The 22,253-nt window shown below is 40.7% G+C and overlaps 1 protein-coding gene across 1 annotated transcript in view; it reads right to left on the bottom strand.

Annotated features, from left to right (window-relative positions):
• Positions 1-10,875: 10,875 nt before the first annotated feature.
• The window catches only part of CHM (CHM Rab escort protein), a 65,943-nt gene continuing 54,565 nt past the window's right edge, over positions 10,876-22,253 (bottom strand). Inside the window, exons 13-15 of the mRNA XM_064158959.1 lie at positions 18,807-18,899; positions 15,459-15,625; positions 10,876-12,819 (exon numbers count right to left, since the gene is read on the bottom strand). Of these exons, the coding sequence (XP_064015029.1) occupies positions 12,613-12,819; positions 15,459-15,625; positions 18,807-18,899 (467 nt within the window). The 3' untranslated portion in view covers positions 10,876-12,612. The remainder of the gene's footprint in view (positions 12,820-15,458; positions 15,626-18,806; positions 18,900-22,253) is intronic.

The raw sequence follows: 22,253 nt of genomic DNA, 5'->3' as shown, positions 1-22,253 counted from the left end.
ACACAAAGTGGTCTCAGCAGCTCACAAAGCTATTTTTATATTATTATAATCAAATTTCTCCTATATTACACACCATTTGCTGAGAGTTTCTGTTGACTCATCTACTTGCCTTCTCAAAGTCACTTCCTTACTGGACAATGTCCATTCTGTAGTTACAACCTCCCTGTTCTGCAAGAAGACATTTGAGTCCAGCAGCATTAACAGGTAGTTTATTGTAATGGCCAACGCTCCCCATTACAAGCTGTATTATTGTGCATAATGGCTCTGCCCTTGTCAATGCTTATTAAGCCATAATCATTTTGTCAGTGGCAAACATTCTGAGTGGTAGTACAGTATTTATGTTACATTATTGATAGGAACATTGAAGAACAAAACACTTCTCTACCCTGCCAGAAACCTTGCCTTTCAAAGATGATTTCCCATTGCTAGCTCCTTTGTGAGCTCTCTTAGCTGATTTAAACCTATTTTTCGCACGTGTTCTGTTAGTAATACTCTGATACTTTGTTATGTCCTAGCAAAGCCAACAACTTGCATCTAAAATATATATGGCATGCCTACAAATACCTTTATCAGCATTAATCTTGAAGAATGATATAAAATTAATCTAATGATACTTGTCATCCATAACACAATGCCGACTCTCAAAAGGAACGGAATGAAATTCCCTACAAACTTTTCCATTCTTTGCCTGAGATTAGTCAAATTAATCAGCCTATAAGTGATTCCAAACCAATCACAAACTGTGGTATGAAATGAAACAAAAAACTGAGTCTAGTAAAAAAAAAGTGCAAATAAATAAATTGGAAATGATCTAATTTCAATGAGGGAAACATAACTACTAATACTTATTTCTGCTGTGTATGTATTCCATGTTAAACAAGGTGCAGAAGCAAATGGCTCCCACTAAAGCTAAATTATTTAGGCTAAGGCTATATGTGAAGAGAGTTCAGAAGCTTAGAATGCAACAAAAAATGATTAGAAATACTGCAGGCAGGCTGAGTTACATGGCAATAGGCAGGAAGAAAACGGGTGCTACAGGTGAAACATGAAGTGAACTAAGAGCACTTGTGTGTTCTAGTCAAATGAGTAGAGGTAGATTTCTCAACCCCATCAACATTAAATGAATTCTCCATTTTACTTAAGATACTCCTGCCTTTTTCTGGCCAGCTGTCAGTTTTCTATTAATCCTATCCCACTACTGACTCATAAATGGCTGTGTGCAACCAAGCAAACCTGCTGCCTACACTGAGAGCTAATATTCCCAGAAAAATACAAATAAGTTGTGCAGGTAGAAGGCTGAGAATTTGGTGGGGTTTTTTTCTCCCCTTGAAATCTCTAAGTGTTCTTTTTCATTATCTGAATACTTGCAAAATTGCTGCTGAAAAATAGAGTTAGCCAGACCCTAGGCAGCTGACAGCACAGCCCCGTGTGTTTTGCCATTCTCTTTGATGAACACCGAGCAGACAACGCAGCCATCTGGTCAGGGAGAGAGAAATTGTGTAAAAATGAGATATGCGTGTGTAAATAAAAGATTGATGAATGAAGCCCTGAAAGCTGAGATGAAAGTGAAGCAGAACAGACAGGTAAATCATTCTGATACTTATGTTAGTGCTGAAATTATGTTCCTCTACTTTCTTTCTTTATTTTTTTTTCTGCTGACAGCAGAGCAGGTGACAGAAAATACTTTCAATTTTGCTGCTGACACAAGAGCTGGAGGTTAGCAAACTGTTTTAGTTCTGTTGCTGAGAAAGCATGATGTAGTCAGGAAGAAGTGAGAAAGTTTTGTTGCTTCATTGTTAATTACTCGTGATGCAGCCGCATTCTAGCATGCTGATGGTTATTTAGCTACCAAGCTCCAGCTTCAACACTACCTAGAGAACAGTTTAGCACAGCTTGCCAAAACTGAAGTTGAGTCTAGAAAAACACAACAGTTCCAAACCTGTTCATTTGAACTCAGACACAAAGTGCTACTTCTACCTTCTTGCATAGTTTCAGAAGGGTTTTTAAGCTAGATGCCTTCCCTGACAGGTCTCTGGATTTTCTGGTGTTGAAGTATGTTTCAATAACATGTTTTACACCTAAGAGCTTCACCTAAAAGCCTACTGGACTGAAAGCATAAGCAAGATCTGTTCTATATACTAAAATCAAATGATACTGACTCAAACGACCCTGGGGGTGTTCAAGGTCAGGTTGGATGAGACCTTGAGCAGCTGAGTCTAGTTGAGAGGTGTCCTTGCCCGTGGTGGGGAGGTTGGAGTAGATGATCTGTGAGGTCCCTTCTAACTTAGACCATTCTATGACTTTATGATACAGTATCTAATGAATCACTAGTTTAGAAACTAAAGAACCCTACTTGATGCAATTCCTGTTCTGTTTCAGGAAACTGACTCTAAAATCTACTTTCTTGTTATCATGTTGACTCAGTGTTTCTCGGCCTGTGATTACTCTGTGAGACTGCTGTTAACTGGCATACTTACATTTTGTCAATCAACAAAAAAGCCCATGGTACACAAAAACCCTGCTACAACTCATTTTTCACAGAAATAATTGTTTGACAGGACAGAAGGATCCCTGAGTACGCCTAAATCTACATCATTCTGGGCAGAAATCAATGTTAATGACTCATCTAGTATCTGAAACGCCTACTGCTTATTTGCTGGTCTATTGGACATTCTATGAATTTAAAGTCAACAGCAGTCCTCCTGCAGTAATCTTTGGCATAACTTTCATGAAACGGACTCCTATTTCTCAGATTAAGTATCTCATGGAGTGTTTGATAGTTAGTGTAAATTCTATCACCATGCAAATCAACATGTTTCAGAGGGTAAGCATTCTGATCGATGCTGTCACATTCTGTGGCTATTGCTTCTCTTACAGCTTAGGCTAGAAAACCTTTTTTAAAAGAATGACCTGTGCCAAATCTTTACCAGCTACAATTTCAAAGATGTAGGAGTCTAAAAAATAAGGGATGCAGAACTCCAGAGCTGTAAAGCAGCAGAACTCAATCTTTCTGGCTCAAAATTCACAGGCCTCTACTGTTAGATCCAAAAGATTTTTCCCAAACAGTTGTTTGCAGCACATCCATTGCTGCCTAGCAGCTTTGAGTCATTTAAAGCCAGCAAGAAACATTTAATGTGTGAGGCACTTAATTTGCCAGAATGGGTTTAGGGGTAAGTTTTCAAAAGTAGAAGCTGGGTGCTAGGTTGGACTGGATGAGCTTGGAGGTCTCTTCCAACCTGGTTGATTCTATGAGTCTATTAACTTCACGTGTCTTACAGCACCACACCAAGAGGGAAGGGAGGATCTGTTGTTAATAACTTTGCACACAGTGCTGTGTAATCAAGGCCTTAGTACTGGGGAGAATCCAGTGTCAGTTCACCTATTTTTAGTTTGGACTGCTAGGAAAAAGACAGCAAAGATAAGAAGAGGCGGACGCTTATTACTGATGGAACTGATGCTAGAGAGCAGTGAAGAGCAGCTGTCATGCTGTGCTGCTTACTGCCACACACAGCAGATAGCTGGGGATGACATTTAGCAATGCATGAAACGCCAGAATCACAGGAGAAAAATGACGTCTGCAGATGTCAATCAGTTACTGCTTCCTCCAGTTTGTATTTTCTTTTACAGCTTTTAATGCAGGCTTTCATCTTACAGTAAATACCAAATGCTGCCTGTCTCTGCAGGTGCAACATGCATGTTCCTTTTATGCTGCAAAGTGTCAACAGGAAACATAAATCTCACAAACACGAGTTAAAACTTATGTCCTCGTGAGTAATTGTTAAAGCTTTAAAGCAGCAAACCCTCTGTGCCTTAAGTGTTCACTCACATCTACGACAGGCAAAGAAGTACCTAGTAGAGATATGCTGCCTTGCTTATAACGCATTCAAGCACAGCTCACAGGCTCTGCCTTGTTTCCAGGAGCTCACCATCCCCTCACACACTGCTTCAACAGAACTGAAAAGCCTACTGCAAGAGAACAGAGTCGCTGTGCACACACTGGATGTGACATCAAGCCATGGCTGTTTTTCTGTCCTTGCCTCAGCCTCTGCAAAGTGTAACCATAGGGTAACATTTCCCCCCTAAAGATGATTAAGTACTTGTGAGACATGCCAGGACAATTAATGCTACAGTTGGTTACATTTAAACAAACAAGCAAGCAAACACCAAAACAAAGCAAAAAAACAACCAAAACCTTTTTGTACTTGGAAGGAGATATTTCCTGTGCCAGCTTCCCTCCAGGCATTAACTTCAGTGGTAATGGAAAGCTCTTGAACAAAGCATACTGCAGACTTCTTTCCCCAGACCAGCCAATACACGAGCAAACCCAGCAACTCCCCAGCCTTTTGCTGTACTCTTTTTCTACCTGATAGAAGGCCTTCTCTTAACCTCCTTTTTGCTCACAAGCACGTGAAAAAAAAAGAAAGTAGAAGCAGTAAGAGCAAAGCTTTTGTATTGAACTGGTCTTTGCAGAGTGTACCATGAGATGGGAAGGAGTCAAGCAGCCTGAGTAGGAAGAAGACTGACCAAGGAGAGAAACTAAACGTTATGATGTGATACTATACAAGAGCTTCCGAGCACAGTGCTCTGATGCTTCTGAGCAGTTGTTTCCAGGCAGAATGTGTTGTTCACCAGGATGCTGTACCTTACATTGAAAGGCTTTGTGAATTATATTATCTGTAAAACCTGAGAAATTTGGCCTCTGTTTCCTTTCCTTCCCTTCCTCATAGTTATTATTGCCTCATTATACAGTCATTTGTACAATGTTTTGGCAGACATTTACTATTGCATAAATTAAAGTCACTGAATCTAGTTTTGCCTACAGGTCTTTATGAAAATACCAGCAACATTTTTATTTGAATGTCAAAGTTTGTCAACCATTAAACTGATTGATTTTTCATTATGCAGTTCAACAGAAGAGGCAATTTCCAGCCTGTATGCAACATTACTCTGAGAAAAATACACAGCTTTGAGAAATCCTTCCTCCTTATTCTGTAAAAAAAAAAAGGCTCTCCTCAAAGGAACTACGTTGTAAGGCTGGCTTCATACATTCTACAGTATCCTGGAACAGACAAAATGCTGTAATTCAGTTCACTGGAAAAAAATGAATTCAGCTGCAGCAATCCTAAACTTCCAATAATCATTTAAGAACTTGCCAAGTGGGTTTGTAAGAAAAATATCTATTGATTTCAGTAGGAATAGGTTTAAGCCCTGCAAAGGGAAGCTACCACAGCATCCATAACCACAACCAGACTCAGCACCGTAAAGAAAGCCCTTCCAGAGAGAAGTGTAAGACAAGCTCTGAAGGAAGCCTCTCTCAGCCCAGCACTGTGGAGTTACTGATCAAGTTCAAAGAACAATTTTCTTTGCTTGTTTAGTTCTTGGTCTTCTTTGCAAAATCATCAAGGGTGACAGCCACAGTTGAGTCTAGTTGAGCAGTGTCCCTGCCCACAGCATGGAGGTTGGAGTAAATGATCATAGAATCATAGAATCAACCAGGTTGGAAGAGACCTCCAAGATCATCCAGTCCAAGCTATCACCCAGCCCTATCCAGTCAACTAGAACATGGCACTAAGTGCCTCATCCAGTCTTTTCTTGAAGACCTCAAGGGACGGTGCCTCCACCACCTCCCTGGGCAGCCCATTCCAATGCCAATCACTCTCTCTGCCAACAACTTCCTCCTAACATCCAGCCTGTACCTACCCCGGCACAACTTGATCATTAAGTTCCCTCCCAACCTAAGCCATTCTATTTTTCAGGTGCCTTGGACCATGGGTAATGAAACTCAAAGCTAACATCAAGTTACAGCACCTTTGTTTTTAACTTAATACACAGCCAAAGGAACTCACTACAAAAATACCATGACTTTCATTATGTCTATAAATAGGCAACCTTCTGAATGTTAATGACATTAGCATTAAGTCCTAATTAAACAATATGCATTACAATCTGCCAGCAAAATATGCATCATTAGAAAAAAGATTTTTAAAAAAGAACTCTAATTTTGTTATTTTTATTAAGCAGTGGAAGAAGAGTTTGTGCTGAAACCTCACTTGTGAAACAGAAAATGCTAGAGATGGAGAGAGAGTCTGGTTGAGAGGCAGCCCTGCCCATGGCAGGGAAGCTGGAGCAGATGATCTCCGAGGTGCCTTCCAACCTAAGCCATTCTATGACTAACAAAACCTCTGCTATCCCAATAGTTAGATTTGATTTTTGCTCAGAAAAATCATTTGCATCTCTGCCCTGACCCAACTGCAGGACCTTCCACTTGGCCTTTTTGAACTCCATGAGGTTGGCTTGGGCCCACCTCTCATGCCTGTGCAAGTCCCTCTGGATGGATCCCTTCCCTCTAGCATGTCAACCAGACCATGCAGCTCGGTGTTACCACTGCCCATGTCACCACCAAAGATGATAAACAGCACTGGTCCCAGTACCAACCAGAGAGGGACACCACCTGTCACTGGACATTGAGCTGTTGCGTGCAACTCTCTGAGTGTGGCCATCCAGCCAACTCCTTATGCAGTGAGTGGTTCAATCCTCAAGTCCATGCTCTTCCAATCTGGTGACCAGGATGCCCTGTGTGACAGTATCAAGCGCTTAAGACAAGCCCAGGCAGATGACATTGGTTGCTCTTCCCTTACCCACTGATGCTGTAACCCCACCACAGAAAGTCTAATTGATGTTTTCAAGTTCTAAAAACTTTCTAAGGTAATAGAAAAAACTAAACCCAGGTGAAGAAGTGTCCTGCTGAACTCAGTGTGCTGGGCAGTTGTCAGCCTTGCAGCACTCCCAAAGCAGCTTTCCCCCAGCACTGAGAAGACACCTACATAAACCTGCCACTTGAACAGCATTACATACACTGGGAGCCAACTGCTCTCTATGCAACCCTTGTTTAGTCAAATATATCTGGGTCTTGATAGACACTCAGCTTGATACCTTCCATCTTTTGTGTCAAAATTTGCAAGTGGTGTAAAATATATTGTCTGTTAGAATTGTGACAGGAGGAGTATTTCCATTAAAATCTCCCCTGATCAGAACTCCCATGCAGTCAACAACTGCAGCTTCCTGAAGCTTCACTGTCAACTTTCTGCATCTCAGATGTCATTGAGATTTACCATGTTCCTGCCCAGCTCCCCATCCAGATTTACAAACACGACCTGGCAGCCTGTAAATAAGTGTAATTGTGGAATTGCTAATAAGCTCTTTTTCCACCAACAGTAGGGGTTTTTGCTGGATATGAGGCTGACAACACGAATTCCATATGGGTGACCATTTCCTACTGCTTACTTCTACAGCTGAAAGTAGTCTTCTATGGTAACTTTAGATCACACGAAAAAAGTTACTCTCCAAATCATACACACCTGTGGCCACAGAAACCTATGGGAAAATAAAACAAGGGCATCAACAGCAGACAACTCCTCAGAGTCTGCGGAGCTTTCTGACAGTTAATGGGTTCATTATGGCAGAAAAGCTAGGAGAGATGTCTGGAGCAGTTCAGGGTAGCTTGGGCATCAAGATACTGATACAAAATGGTCAGAGAAGTAAAAACCTGAAATGTACTGCACAGGGCTCTATAAAAGATTTACAGTAACCATCTGAGCAAAGGAATCATAGATTCAACCAGGTTGGAAGAGACCTCCAAGATCATCCAGGCCAACCTAGCACCCAGCCCTATCCAATCAAGCAGACCAAGGCACTAAGTGCCCCAGACAGGCTTGGCTTGAACATCTCCAAGGATAAGGACTCCACCACCTCCCTGGGCAGCCCATTCCAATGCCAATTACTCTCTCTGACAACAACTTCCTCCTAACATCCAGCCTAGACCTCCCTGCCACAACTTGAGACTGTGTCCCCTTTTTCTGTCACTGGTTGCCTGGCCACCTTGCAAGAAGAGCCCAACCCCACCTGGCTACCACCTCCCTTCAGGTAGTTGTAGATAGCAATGAGCTCTGCCCTGAGCCTCCTCTTCTGCAGGCTGCACACCCCCAGCTCCCTCAGCCTCTCCTCACAGGGCTGTGCTCCAGGCCCCTCATCAGCTTTGTTCCCCTTCTCTGGACACGTTTCAGCACCTCAACATCTCTCTTGAATTGAGAAGCCCAGAACTGGAGACAGCACTCAAGGTGTGGCCTGAGCAGTGCTGAGTACAGAGGAAGAATAACCTCCCTTGTCCTGCTGGCCACACTGTTGAATGGATCAATGTATTGACAGCTAAACAAGAAGCAACACTTTAATAACAGGCATGAACTCATTTACATTCCTCCATTTTTGGTCAGTTGTTGTTGCCTCACACCAGAAGCACAGAGGTATTTTTGCCTCAGAGTGTAACTCACATAGCAAAAGGGGAAATCAAAGCACAAGACTCAGTTACCTTGGAGCATGAAGGTTATGACAAACAGCTCTCCTGTCATGGTCTTCTTCCAGCTGCAACAGTCCTGCTTTAGCTATTTCCATTTGTTTGTCTGTCTCTCCTTTCCTCTTTGCACCACCAGAGGAAAGTGGATAGTTCATGTTTTTGCACTCCTAGATTGGTGAAGTGTTGAGGAAATTATTTTTAGCCTTTCAACAGATAGACTGTGGAAAGTGAATCTCTCACTATGGAACAACAGCATTTTAATACTTCTGACTTGATATTAACTGGTAATTAACTAGCAAATTGTTGTTGAGATTAAGCTGCTGCAACCCGCATTGCTGATGTGAAAAGATATGGAGGGGAGAGAAAAGGGCCTAAATTGCAATGAGATTCAAAGTAAAAGGAGCCATGCAACCTCCTGGGTACAGGAAGTGATACCAGTTACATAAAGAGTTGTTAGAAGACTCAGAGATGTACAGAAAATATAAAATACAACACAGAAGGAAAAAAAATAAGCCCTGAAAATTCTCCAGGTCCTCTTCAGAGCATTTCAGTGAAAGGGCACAAAGCAGACTGTCCATCACATTTCCACACAGGGGCTGGCAGCACCTGGATGTTTCTGAATCAGCAAGTTTAACACGAAGGTATTTTTTTCAGGGGTCAATTTTCCCATTGATACAAGGAGGATTTACACATGCAAGTCCCATTAACATTAATAGGAGTTGCCTACATAAATCCCCCTGCAATGATAGCAGAAAGGGCTCCATAGTCTGCAAGGATCTAAGTTCTAATGATTACCTGTCAAATGGCCCTAAGCATCATCATCACCAGAAAAAGCAGACGTAGCAGCTTCATGCCTGGAAATACTTGCAAAGAAAGAGTAACTAATTGCAGTCATCCAGATAAGGCAGTACAACAGCAGAGGGAAAATGGCAACAAACTGCCTGCTTGAACAGCAAGGGTTAATCCAATTAAGGGACTTAAAAAGCAAGTACTCATTAAAAAAGGAATTCAAACATATCAAAGCACTCCTTAGAAAAAAAAGGTGTGAATATTGTATGAGCTCCAAGGTGCTTGAAGGATAATACAGCTACTTGTTTAAAAATTCAATTAACCTTATCTTTCTTTAACTTGATTTATTAATAATCCCCCAGATAGATTGCCAGTTTTTAAAAAGTCATGTTATCTTTTGAATACATCCTGTATGACAAGCCTTAAAAACTACTTCAAATAAGCCCAACCCTCACTTTGTTCGCTTAAATCTTTTAAAGCAAGAACAAAATACAGTTCAGCGCAGGAATTCTGTGACATACAAAGATCAACAGTCTTTGCTACTGCTACTGCAAGTGAGCTATTGGGTACTCAAGTACCATAGGAGAAACATTTTATGTTTCCATTCAGCAGGCGAACAAGACATGAAAACAGTTTTTAAGCAATCAATGTAGTGTGAAGTCATAGCCTCCAACGTGTAGATTCCATCTGATCTAAAATCAGATTTGCACTATTTCCCAACTTTGCTTCAGTCAGACATGGAGCACCAAGATACTGCTTTACTGAACCCTGCTAACTTAGAATCATAGAATGGGTTGGGTTGGAGGGGACCTCCGAAGGCTATCCACTCCAACCCCCCTGCAGTAGTCAGCAGGGACATCCTCCACCAGGTCAGGCTGCTCAGAGCCCTGTCAAGCCTGACTTTGAGTATCTCCAGGGATGTGGTGTCAACTACCTTGCTGGGCAACCTGTTTCAGTGTTCCACTGCCCTTATGGTGCAGAACTTGTTCCTAACATCCAATCTAAATCTGCTCTTCCCCAGCTTTAAACCATTGTCCCTTGTCCTGCCACTGCAGGGCTTTGCAAACAGCCTCTCTACAGCCTTCTTGTAGCCCCTTCAGCTACTGGTAGGCTAGCAGGTAGCCTTCTCTTCTCCAGGCTGAACAACCCCAGGTCCCTCAGCCTGTCCTTGTAGAAAAGGTGTTCTAGGCACCTGATTGTGACCCTCCTCTGGACACACTCCATCTGGTCCATGTCTTTCCTGTGTTGAGGGCTCCAGAGCTGGACACAGCACTCCAGGTGAGGTCTTACCTGAGCAGATTAAAGTGGCAGAATCACCTCTCTCCATCTGCTGCTTTTGATGCAGCCCAGGCTGCCTTTGGCTACGAGTGCACATTGCTGGCTCATGTGCAGCTTCTCATCCACCAGCGCCCGCAAGTCCTCCTCCACAGGGCTGCTTTCTGTCACCTCATCCTGCAGCCAGTATTGATAATGAGGATTGTTCCAACCCAGGTGCAGGACCCTGCACTTGGTATTGTTGAACCTCAAGAGGTTCATGTGGACCCACCTCTCCAGCTTGTCCAGGTCCTTCTGGATGACATTCTGTACCATATTTAAATATACTGTCCCTCAGCTAAACTTCGGCCTTATTATACATGTTACCATGATGAAAGCAGACAACAGAATCCTCAGGACATCTCAGCTAACCACTGAACTGCTTCCCTTGAGTAACTGAAAAGAAAACACAGACAAAGGCATTTGCAAGCAAGCCTTTAATTTTCATCACATGATTTCCTTGTAAGCACGGAAGATGAAAAATTCAACTGTGATGCCCACTACCGAAAGACAAGCAGGGACTAGGTCCTCCACTTTGTCCTCTTACAGGTCTGCAGCTGTTACATACAATTACCACACAGGCATGCTTTCCAAGACACACAAACTACAGCTAGATGAGGCAGTCTGCTGAGGACTAGATATAAAGAACTGCTCAGTCACAAGCTTCCAGAGCTAACTGATGTTGAACATCGGACACATTTCAACCACTTAATTTTCCGAGGATGTTTGAACTACAGACACAATGGTACCTTGCCAATAAACAATGCAAACACAAACTGGGGCTTGAAATGCAAACTGGACAGTGTGTTAGGCTGCAAGCCAAGGGAGGCTGTAAAAAAATAAATAACTTGACCTTTCTGGCATGAAGCCATTTCAAAGGCAGTACGTGCACCACAAAACCGTACAAAAGCCTGGTTCCGAAGTCAAGGTCAGGCAGTGCTGAAGATTCCACCACTTTTTATTTACCTACAGTATTTAAGCACTGCCAGAACTCTAAGTTCACACAGAGGTTTCATCAAAACTCACTGAGCTCTATATTTATACTTCTGATCTACTGGGTAAAGATTTAAGTAAATGCTAAATATTTTTTGTCTTCTGACTATCTAATTTCAAGCATTTTCAGAAGAAGTGCAAGTTTATCAAGTCATCTCTAACAGCTTTCTCATGTTGCAATCTTGCATACAAACTAGGCTTATAAATACTTCAATAGATTTTACTGTATAAATGCTTTATGATTTATCATTACAAAAGGCATAATTTACAGCTGTCACACTTATTTTATTCCTATTAACCGGGATCAATTTGAACCTTTGGAATTATCAGTTGAACTTTCTCTCCACCACAAAAAAAACCCTTAGTTAATGATAATCTAAACTTCTCACACCCCATACATCACAAATGTAATGGCTTATTAAAAGGCTGGATACTGCAACTATGCCAGTAAACATAACCACAGGTATACTCCAGTTATGAGTTTAAATTTTGTTGGGCACTCTAGCATTAAGTTTAAGTTGTGCTGTTTTCCTGACTACAGTAAATCAAGTCACTAGTTGAAATGTGTGATGTAGGAGATCAAATTACAAAAATCTGAGTGTAGAGCAGTTTAATGTGAGGAACAGCTACTGAATTGTATTTGCTGCTGACTTGTGGTATCAGTTTCAAAACCATACAAGGAATTTTTCTTTGTACAAATGAAACATGACATTTTCTACATATCCTAAAGCAACCCCAGAACTGTCAATACCATTGCCTTTAAGTTCCATTCATAGAACCACTTTGAAGGACAGGTTGTGAAGCTCACCTTCAACTCTTTAATTAGCAGTGACCCAACGATTTTTAGCAGAACTTTGATATGTTGTATCAGAAGATCATCTACTGACTGGTAAGCAATCTTGCACTTTTTTTCTTCTGATCCTACTTTAGCATTTTCAATCCAAATGCTTTGTCCTATGTTTCTGGTTTAGCTACAAACACTTCTGGATCTAGTGGACCTATTTAGAAATGCCTCAGCTCTCAGCTGAACTATGTGACAAAGAAACATAATTCAAGGTAAGGAGAAAGTAAGGCAGTTGCAAATAATACAGCTATGGGGGTTTTAAACCTCTTTTTCTTACCCTTCCTCCTCCTTCAACAAAGAGTGGGCTACTAACAGCGCTAATTCACTTCTCATCATCTTCCTTTTTAACAGCTATACCACTTCCACTACTGCTTTCCTCAGCTGAGGATTTAGGTTCTGTCTCTGGTGAAATACTGAATTCAGACTCTTCTGGAGCAATTTCATCTTCTTCATAAATAACATCTTCTGGGTTTGGTGGCGGTGGGCAGAAGTCCTCTGCAGGAAACATCTCTCGGAAAATAGACTCAGCCTATTGAGAAAAACAAAAAGGCACAAAATGAGGTGGAGAGCCTGGCATTGATATTTCACAGGTACTGAAGATTAACCTCTGTTCTCTCATACCAATGTATGAGAGTATTGTAAACACATGGGAACTCCTTCTGTCCTTGTAGTCCTCAAGAGAGAAGAAGAGATCTACCATTTTACATTGTTCTACAAAGAAAGTCCGAGCCCAGGGCTTTGCACAAATGCTGGGCATTCCACATCGCACCGAGGACAGCAAAGATGACTTCTTGCAAGACAATGTTCTTTTCCACTATAAAAACATCCCGAGCTGGAGCCAAATGAGAAGCATGGGAAAGATCTTGCCTCTCTTTCCAGAGAGAAGAATTAATTTCACATAAGGAGTAAACTCAGGAAGTTGTTATTATGCATCATCTCCACCATATCTACAGGGGCTTCCCTCTTGAAACTTACACCAAAACATCCTTTTCTGTTTTTCTAAACAGATGTCATTCATAGCTCAGGTGAGAAACAGTCTCATGTCATGGAATGTTCTAACTGAAAAGACATGTATATTTGTCTACATTTTGAAGTTATTCAAGCCCATGTCCACCAATTCAGTGTATCACCTCCATGCACACCTAAGGGAACTGTGTAAGACACTGTCAAGGGTTCGGGCTGGGCTGGCCACCAGACAAATGGAGAGACTGCAGTGAAAAGTAAAATTACTGAAGAGAATCACAGAAGCATTAGGGGTGGAAGAGACCCTTAAGATCATTGAGTCCAACACACAGAATACAACTACAGAGCCTAGGAGAACAAAACCCTAACATTCTTGAGAAGCAGACATTCTGCACAAGCAAAGGAGGCCAAAAAAGCCATTCCAAAGCTCAGGAATGAATGAAGCTTTCTTAACTAGCACAAAATGTGCTTGTGCAAAGAACCTATCTATGTGCCTCTCTTAAACAATAAAAACCAGCTAGAGACACTCTGGAAGGTATTTACTGAATGCACTTCACATTTCCAGAAAGGTTTTCCTGACCAAGTCCTTCAGCTTCTAAAGCAAACAGAGACAGCTCATGAAGATCACTGTTATGATTTAGATTTCTAAAGAGGGGAAGGAATATTGCCTCTTGATTTTGTCTATTCAGTAAACTATGCCCTAGAGACAACCTGTGAGGAGAGCTCCCACACAGGCAGGAATGCATTTCATCTTTATATTCATACTGCTACCAGACACCGCACTGAGAAAGCTGACAGTAGGGTCAGTTAATGCCAGCTGCAAAGGCTGATTACATGATATGGACTCCTGGACAAGAGGGAATTGTTTTCAGATTAATACATCATTGAGCATGTAGCAAACAGCTTTCTGTGATAAACTTCACTGCCCACCAGCAGTGGATGTGTATCACCAGCATGTGATGCAGGATTCTACTATTAACTGCTTAAATGACCCTATCTCCTCTCCCTTCAATTTCATTTTTCATTCTGATCCCTACATTTCACTCTTCCATACCTACTTAGAAATGGTTAATACTATTTATATATGAAAAAACAATTCTATTGTCTGCTTCCAAATCATGGTTTTGTAATGTGAAAACCTTGTCTAGCAAGTCTAGGAGGCACAAAGAACCTACAAAAACTTTGCAGAGCCTCCTGAGAGGAATGATAGAAGATTTTTGGTGGATTTCTGTGTATTTACTATTGAAGGTCTGGTGTTCCTGCATATTCTGCCTCTTGCCTGCACAGGAAGTGGATATTTCACAGTATGTCCAACTACCTGGTTTTGTTCAGGGAGCCTTCACTCTTCACCTCCAATTCCAAAGCAGTAGCAGTTTGCCTTACACTGAGTACTGCCATGGTTTGCCTGCTCCCAGGCAAGTTCTCTGTAATTAGAAGGAACTGGATACACAGACACCAACACACTGAGAACTCAAAAATAAAAAAGAACTAAGTGTGATTTGGTACCAAATACTACCCCAAAGTCACAAACAGAAGGACATTCCCCGGACTTCCCTCAGAGACACAACTACACCATCATGTTTTTAACTTGCAGTGATATTAAGGCAAACAGTGAGTTAACTGAGATAGAGAAAATCATCAGGGCAGTAATTATGCTGGTTTTTTTTCCCCAGTAGTTTTTAGGGTTGTGACTATGTCCTGCAGGCATTAAGTTACTTAGGTGATCCTCCCAACTTCAGCTGTGGATAGGTTTTTCTCACCTTTTGTTTGAAGTGCTTGTCTACTACTGTGCCTCCTCTGTAACCTTACAGCTGAAAGACAACATATCAGGGGAGTCATCAACTACATTTCTGAATTCCTTGACAACTTCTCCTTTCCACAGGAACTGTTTTACCAAGATGACCATCTTCAGGTACTGCTGCTTTCCAGATTCCTTTACCTGTGCAGGTACTTAATCTGCTATTCCTAATGTTACTGGACCACACGACCTTTCTCAAGTTTCCTCTGTTCTCAATCCCACTGACATTCACTTTCCTCATTAAGTAAGATTTTTTCTGTATGTCTAGCTGTCAAGTTTTATAGCTGTATCAGCACTAATTACCTAGCATAAAGCAGAATGACCCAGAACAAAAGGAGACTATATTGGACTTCCTTAAGTCTCTAACGTTAAAGCTCTGCAACCAAAAACCCAGCCATCTGCCCCACCTGTTTGACAGCACAGTCATTTCCTAAAGCAGAGTCTGGTCCAGAGCAGACATAAACGTTTGAGGGTAGACCACTGTATGAATCTTTCTCAACTCCTGAAGAATCTCTCATGTTAAAATAGACTGCCCAGAGGACTCCAGGTTTTCCAGCTTCTTCATTCTCAGTCTCTGAAAAGAAAAAAGTGTTCCCTGTAATCAGTGTTCACATGTAATAAGGCAAATACACAATCTAGCATAGTGAAAGCCTGTTGTTAACACAGAATTACTGTAAGAAAGCACAGTTTATTTCTTCAAAAAGCCAATTAATTTTATTTTCTATTCTTTTCTCAGCTACTTTGCGTCGCACTTTCCTTTCAAACCATTTACTCTGTACGCACTACACCACATAAGAACCAATTATCACCTAAATGCATGCTACCAAGAAACTCAGTCTAAATTTAACACCTTCCACTTCATCTTATCTGGCTCATTCTGGACACACTCCATCAGCATATGATGGACTGAACAAGTCCTCCCTGGGCTGTGCCAACTTGAAGTTACTGCATTCCATGTGCAAAGCTATTTTTGATGTATACATCTCCTCCTTCCCCATTTAGTAGTTTGTGTGGGAACTATTCCCCTAACAGACCTTTGTGTGCTCTATGACTGAATGACTCCAAGCCAGTTTGAGGAGATTAATTAATGGTCATGGCTTAAATAAAAGAAACGTCAAGGGAAGACCCACAAAGGATACCTCTCTCTCAAATTAACTCCAGATAAAGAACGACCAAACCCCAGATGTGGGCTATGCAGTGTGCAGAATCTCTGAACTGTGGAAATACTGCTAAATGAAATGAAGTTCTGTTTATCTGTGCTTATGGAGGACTTGCACTATGCTGCAACACTCACAATGGAGATGAATACAAAAGGATCATCAACTACACCCTGCTTGTTTGTCACTTGTACCTTCTAGCAGTTACTCTGCACATCAGCTCTACACACAGGGAGAAAAACTTCAGGGATGATGAAGGTCACTCTCTAAGAGTGCAGAATGCAATGGAGGAATACACAACATAGATTCTCAGCTTAATAGATACTATTTGTTTGGCATATTTGCTGTCCTCTTTTTGGTGTTTTACCTCCTCCAAAACAAATGAAGCTTGTAAAAGACCTTGTGAGATTCACTTCTTTCCAAGGAATAAACCTCTATATAACAACAGCATTCAGAACAGTATTTTCAAGCAGCTGAATTAGAAAAAAAAGAGATAAATCTAGGCCATTCCTTCAGTATCTTTCTATAACTGTCAAATATTTTCTAAAAAATAGGTGCTAACCACACTGAGCAGTTTGAAATATAAATTAAATTCATCAGCCTGTGAAAGTCTGAGCCTTAATACAGGGCAAGATGCTCTTTAATATATTTAAAAGTTCACATTGCTCATAAAAGTTACTTCTTCCTCATTTAGGCAGGAAAATGAATGGAGTCCTCTTCTCCAGGTGACTTTGCCTCTTTGACCTGCCATGGCCCAGTGCTCACTTTATCTGGTGATTCATTTTCAATAACTCCAACAGTATTTGTTCTGACATTTTAATTAAAATACGACCACTACCTCATCCTGATGATAAAAAGGCCTATGTGTCAGTGAAAACTAGCTTCTCAGTGCCTCAGTGCACCTGAGGACCCCTATGATCACACAGCTTCTACAGAAGAATTTCAGGCAGGTTCTAAACAATACATCATTTCAAAACTGGATCACTTTAAACATTAAGATTAATGCCAACCCCCCAAATGATTAGGAGACACTAAACTGCAAGCTAATCTTTTCTTCACCGAGTCTTTGAAACACATGGCACTGCCTGGAAAATGTAAGACATGTTAAATATGAAAAGCTGGAATTAGTGGCCTTTCAGTTAACAAACATCCACACAAAAAAGTCTTTGCAGCTCTCCAGCCTAATACAGTTTTCTATTTACAAATCCTAGCTGTATCCTACATATTTGATTTGTACAATATTTACATCTTTGGCACATCAAAGATGATTCTCCTGTAAGAAAACAGAACCAATCCAAATCCCAGGAATGACAATGCATACCACATTTTATTTTCTCTTAAAAGCACTCTGTTGTCTAACAAAAACCAATAAGGTATTTGTGCCTTTATTGAAAGCTAGAGGGAAAAAGATGTAAAGCTGGAAAACAACACAGGGAAACAAACTTGTGAGAAGTGAGTTCAAGCCTTTAATGAAATACTGTTCTTGATTACAGAGCCCTGAGAGGAAAGGAGGTGGACTGGCTACATTAAAGACTTCATTTAGCTTTTTTCAACAGGAGAAAATTCTACCTGAATTCATGCTGCAAACATTATAAGCAAAGCCAATTATAAATATCACAGAATACTTTCACATCTTACTTACTTGCATATATATGAGCACAAACACTTCCAGTGACAGCTAAGTATTGTTTGCTCACAGGAAAACTCTGCTTTGGCAGGGTTAGAACACAGCAACAGCTTTTAGCTGCACACTACCTATTCCATAAGTGTTGCCTAAAGGCATGATTACATTAATAATCTCAGGATTAAAATACTTCCATGGAATTAGCTCAAAATATCTCAGAGACAATTTTTTTCTAGACAGCAACTGCTTTGTCAATGGCTCCTCTCCTCTGGGACTGTAAAACTGCCCAGCTCAAGGTTAAAGTTCATTAAAGTAGCTGGCAAGGTTTCCTTCAATTTAAGGCCAAATTAGTAATTATTGGAAATTACTGGAAACCTATCTTCCTGGTAACACTGCAGTGTGTAACAACTTTATGTTTCCACTGCTTAAAGCAGAATGCAGAGAATTTCACCTGAGAACAGCAAACAGGGAAGCACTTGAAGAGGACAACAAAAGGATGAGTAATGGTATTAGAATATGAGAAAACAAAAGCAAACCGGCACACAGAGGTGAAGAGCAGATCACTAATTTTGTTAGGGATACCCAAGTGAAATAAATCAATAAAAACAGGATAGTGTAAAAAAATAGATTGCCAAATATTTACTGGCACTACTGCACCTTTGAAAGGCATGCTGAGAACTAAAGGTGCTTCCATGAAAAAGAAAGTGCGAAAAATCAGGAAGGGCCCAGTCAGTTGTAGCCATGGTCCTTGTATCATGAAGTTAAACGACAGCTGAAGGAGTTCTGGAATATTAGATCACAAAACACAACTACTCTCACTCTCACAATTCCCTTTGCTTTGGAATGCTGCTCTGTGGATAGCAGCTGACCACATGCTGACTGTGACGTCATATTCAGTTGTTCAGCAAGAGATACTTTAGGTACAAGAAGAAATTATATTTATGCAAAATAATTTATCAATACTTTATTTTTACCTTTTTCTGTGTTTAGATTGAATAACTTCTGTACAACGGGCTCTAAATCTTCTCTAGCAGTTTTAGTTGATGGACAGGTTAAATGGACTAAATCTGTTAAAAGAGAACACAGACTCATTACAATCACCAAAACACAGACACATAGAAGTATCATTTACATTTGTCAAAGGCTTTGGGAAATCACTGTTCCTCATATCAATCACTTCCTTTAACCCACACAACTACTACAGTCTGGCAATCCGGCACACACACGCCACACAGAGAACTTTTAACACACCTCACAATTGTTGGTAAGCTGAAGTGTGACTTAACTTCAGCAGTGCAGACAAAGAGAATGTTGTCCTATGAAGTGATGTCTACTGATACCAGGAAAAGCAGCAGTAAGGATCTGGTTAACACACTATATTTGTCCTTAATGACCTCTACATACCCCCAGACTGTTGTCATCAATGTTGACACTCCAATAACTCAACAACATACTAAACCCGCAGCTATCACTACCCTCATCAGCATCTTTCCTGAAGAGCTAAATTGGGACTGAGTGGCAGCTTAGAAATTGGGCTGCACAGAGCCAAGTCTGGCTGTACAGGAGCAAACAAGCAGTTCTCTTTCTCCACTAAGTAAAAAGTTTGGGCAAGACTTCCCTCTCTCTTATTTGTACTACACAGTAAATGCGAACAGATGCACGTTGCAAGTGGCAGCTCAAGTGGGCTGGCAGTTAACTATTTCTCTCCAGTTTCATGGAGAACAAAGAAGATGAGGAACACTGACACAGTCTGGCAAACTAGAGAGAACTGAAAGATAAGCACTGCTGAGTATCAGAAAACTGTTCTGTGATGTAACTTAGGACTTAAGCAATCTCTTGGTACAACACAACAAAACAGATCTGCATTTTATTTGTCCACCTTCTTACTGGATGGAAGAAACAACAGTTCTGTGTTTGGGTGAGGGTGAAATTAGGTGAGGTGCACTAGGAAGGATTTCTATTAATTTGCACAAGAGATGGTCTATACCTGCCAGAAACAATTCACAGAGACCACATATGTGAAACAGAATAATTAATTAAAGTTCATGTTGCAGCAAGGGGAAAATCACTGTCACTGAATCCAATTCTGCAGTTGTGAAAATCCCCAGTTCTGCTGGCATAATGCAGATCTCACAAATGCATTTGTACTAATATACTCATTCTCCTGATAAACTTACTAAACAGTTTCCTTTGGAACACACCAGTCCTTTAGTTGTTGTTTTGCAAACTGGTGAAACTGCTGACTCCTTGGAAAAAAAATGACTTGATGCAACCCTTGGTCTCTTCTCTGTTCCACTGGTCTTCATTTGGATACAGAGTCAGCTACTCTGCCACTTTATCCCACCTGATTTTACACCCATTCATTCAGATGTTTAAGCTCTTTGTAAAGCCACCTTAAGGGATTCATTTGCTACTGGAGAGTTGGATGGAAACTTGGCAGTAGAGAATTACCTGACAGAGAATCATAGAGAAGTTTTTTCCTTCACTACTCTGCATTTCTGATCAACTCAGTAGCACATTCTATATCCACATCATATGACATTCTGTATTTGTGTCATTAGGTACAAATATACTACACATATCTTGTGTGATATATCTGAAGGGATCCTACAGGAAGGCTGCACAGGGACTTTTCATGAGGGTGTCTAGCCAGAAAACAAGGGGGAACGGTTTGAAGCTGAGGCAGACAAGGGTTAGGCTGCATCTTAGGAAGAAGTTCTTCAGTATGAGGGTGGTGACAGTCTGGAATAGGCTGCCCAGGGAGATTGTGGATGCTTTCAAGGCCAGGTTGACTGAGACCTTGAGCAGTTGAATCTGGTTGAGAGGCGTCCCTGCCCATGGTGGGGAGGTTGGAGTAGATGATCTCTGAGGCCACTTACAACCTAAGCCATTCTATGATATCCTGGCTGTAGTTACATCACAGAAAGTTTGACACTGACTCCAGGAGGACCAGAAATTTAACACTTCATGCTCCTCTTTTCAGATAGCACACACAGAAATTATATAATTTTTTTTTTCTTTAATCTAACTCAAACCTTTTGTCTAAAAGGAGTATGCACTAATAGAAAAATGTAAAAGGAAACAGGTGGTGATAAAGAAAGCTTCCCTGTAAACTTCACTATTTACAATCCCAAGCACTGCAGTACAATCTATTTCTTCCTCAAAAATCCAGCTATAAATCACTAAAGTTCATGTCATTTACTTTCTCTAAAATCTTTTTTATTATTTTTAAGGTTATGGCTATGAGTCACAGCCATCAGTATATATTTTGATTATATTTGATTTACTCAGGTATAACTGCATTAGTTACAGTGGTTGCCAACATTTGTCTTCAAGTAATTCTTCTAGCAAGAAGAACGATGAGTTTAGTTCATGATTTCATCATTACAGTCTCAATTTTTAGGGCAAGTGAAGGAGTTTGGTTCCACTCAGCTGGCAGTACAGATGATGTGCCTGTCATTTCTGCAGGGTGATCAAAGAGCAGATGTATTTGTATACTTATCCTAAATAATTGTTTGAGGGGGAAATCAGTCAGGTTAAAACCCATTTACAGATAATGATGTAAAAGTTTGGTTTTCTTAAATTATGAAGCATGGCCCACAGCTAGAGCTCTGCTAGACTTAAGATGGAACATGCATTATTTCACCACAAGAAGACAAATTTCATCAAGGAATACAAGACCTCCTCTACCAAAAGGAGAAGAATCTATAGAGACAAATAAATAGCAGAAATCTTAATTGCTCACCACCACAGAAATTCTCATGAAACTGATAGTTTATGGCTACTTGAACATCAATCCCTCTGCAGTTTCACTTCCTCCTAGCCTTACATAAAGTCAATGAGCTATTTAGAGGACAAATATGAACAATGTGCTTTATAGCACTAAGTTTTTCATTACAGGGTTGGGGTATTTTTATTAAGCAGGAAACATAACTTTTCACGACTTCATTATTTATTTCACTTTTTTTCCACAGGCAAGAAAATATTTGGAAACAAAGAAAAATCTACTTTATTATCATGGAAATCACAGTCAGACTTTAAATAAATATCACATGTAAATGTAAAAAATAAATGAATGCAACAAGAATATTGTAGTTTGATTGTGTGATTCCTAAGCCATAAGAAAGAGCAAACAACCACTGCAAAATGAAGCCACTGGACTATGTGACCCTGTGGCCAAGACTTTAAATAAATATCACATGTAAATGTAAAAAATAAATGAATGCAACAAGAATATTGTAGTTTGATTGTGTGATTCCTAAGCCATAAGAAAGAGCAAACAACCACTGCAAAATGAAGCCACTGGACTATGTGACCCTGTGGCCAAGAAGGCCATTGGCATTTTGGGGTGTATTAGAAGAACTGTGGTTAGGAGGTCCAGAGACATTCTCTTGCCCCTCTACTCCGTCCTGGTGAGGCCA

Source organism: Pogoniulus pusillus, chromosome 19 (genome assembly GCF_015220805.1).
Source record: "Pogoniulus pusillus isolate bPogPus1 chromosome 19, bPogPus1.pri, whole genome shotgun sequence".
In the NCBI taxonomy this organism is placed as follows: domain Eukaryota; kingdom Metazoa; phylum Chordata; class Aves; order Piciformes; family Lybiidae; genus Pogoniulus; species Pogoniulus pusillus.
This window is presented reverse-complemented; position numbering and strand designations above follow the sequence as displayed.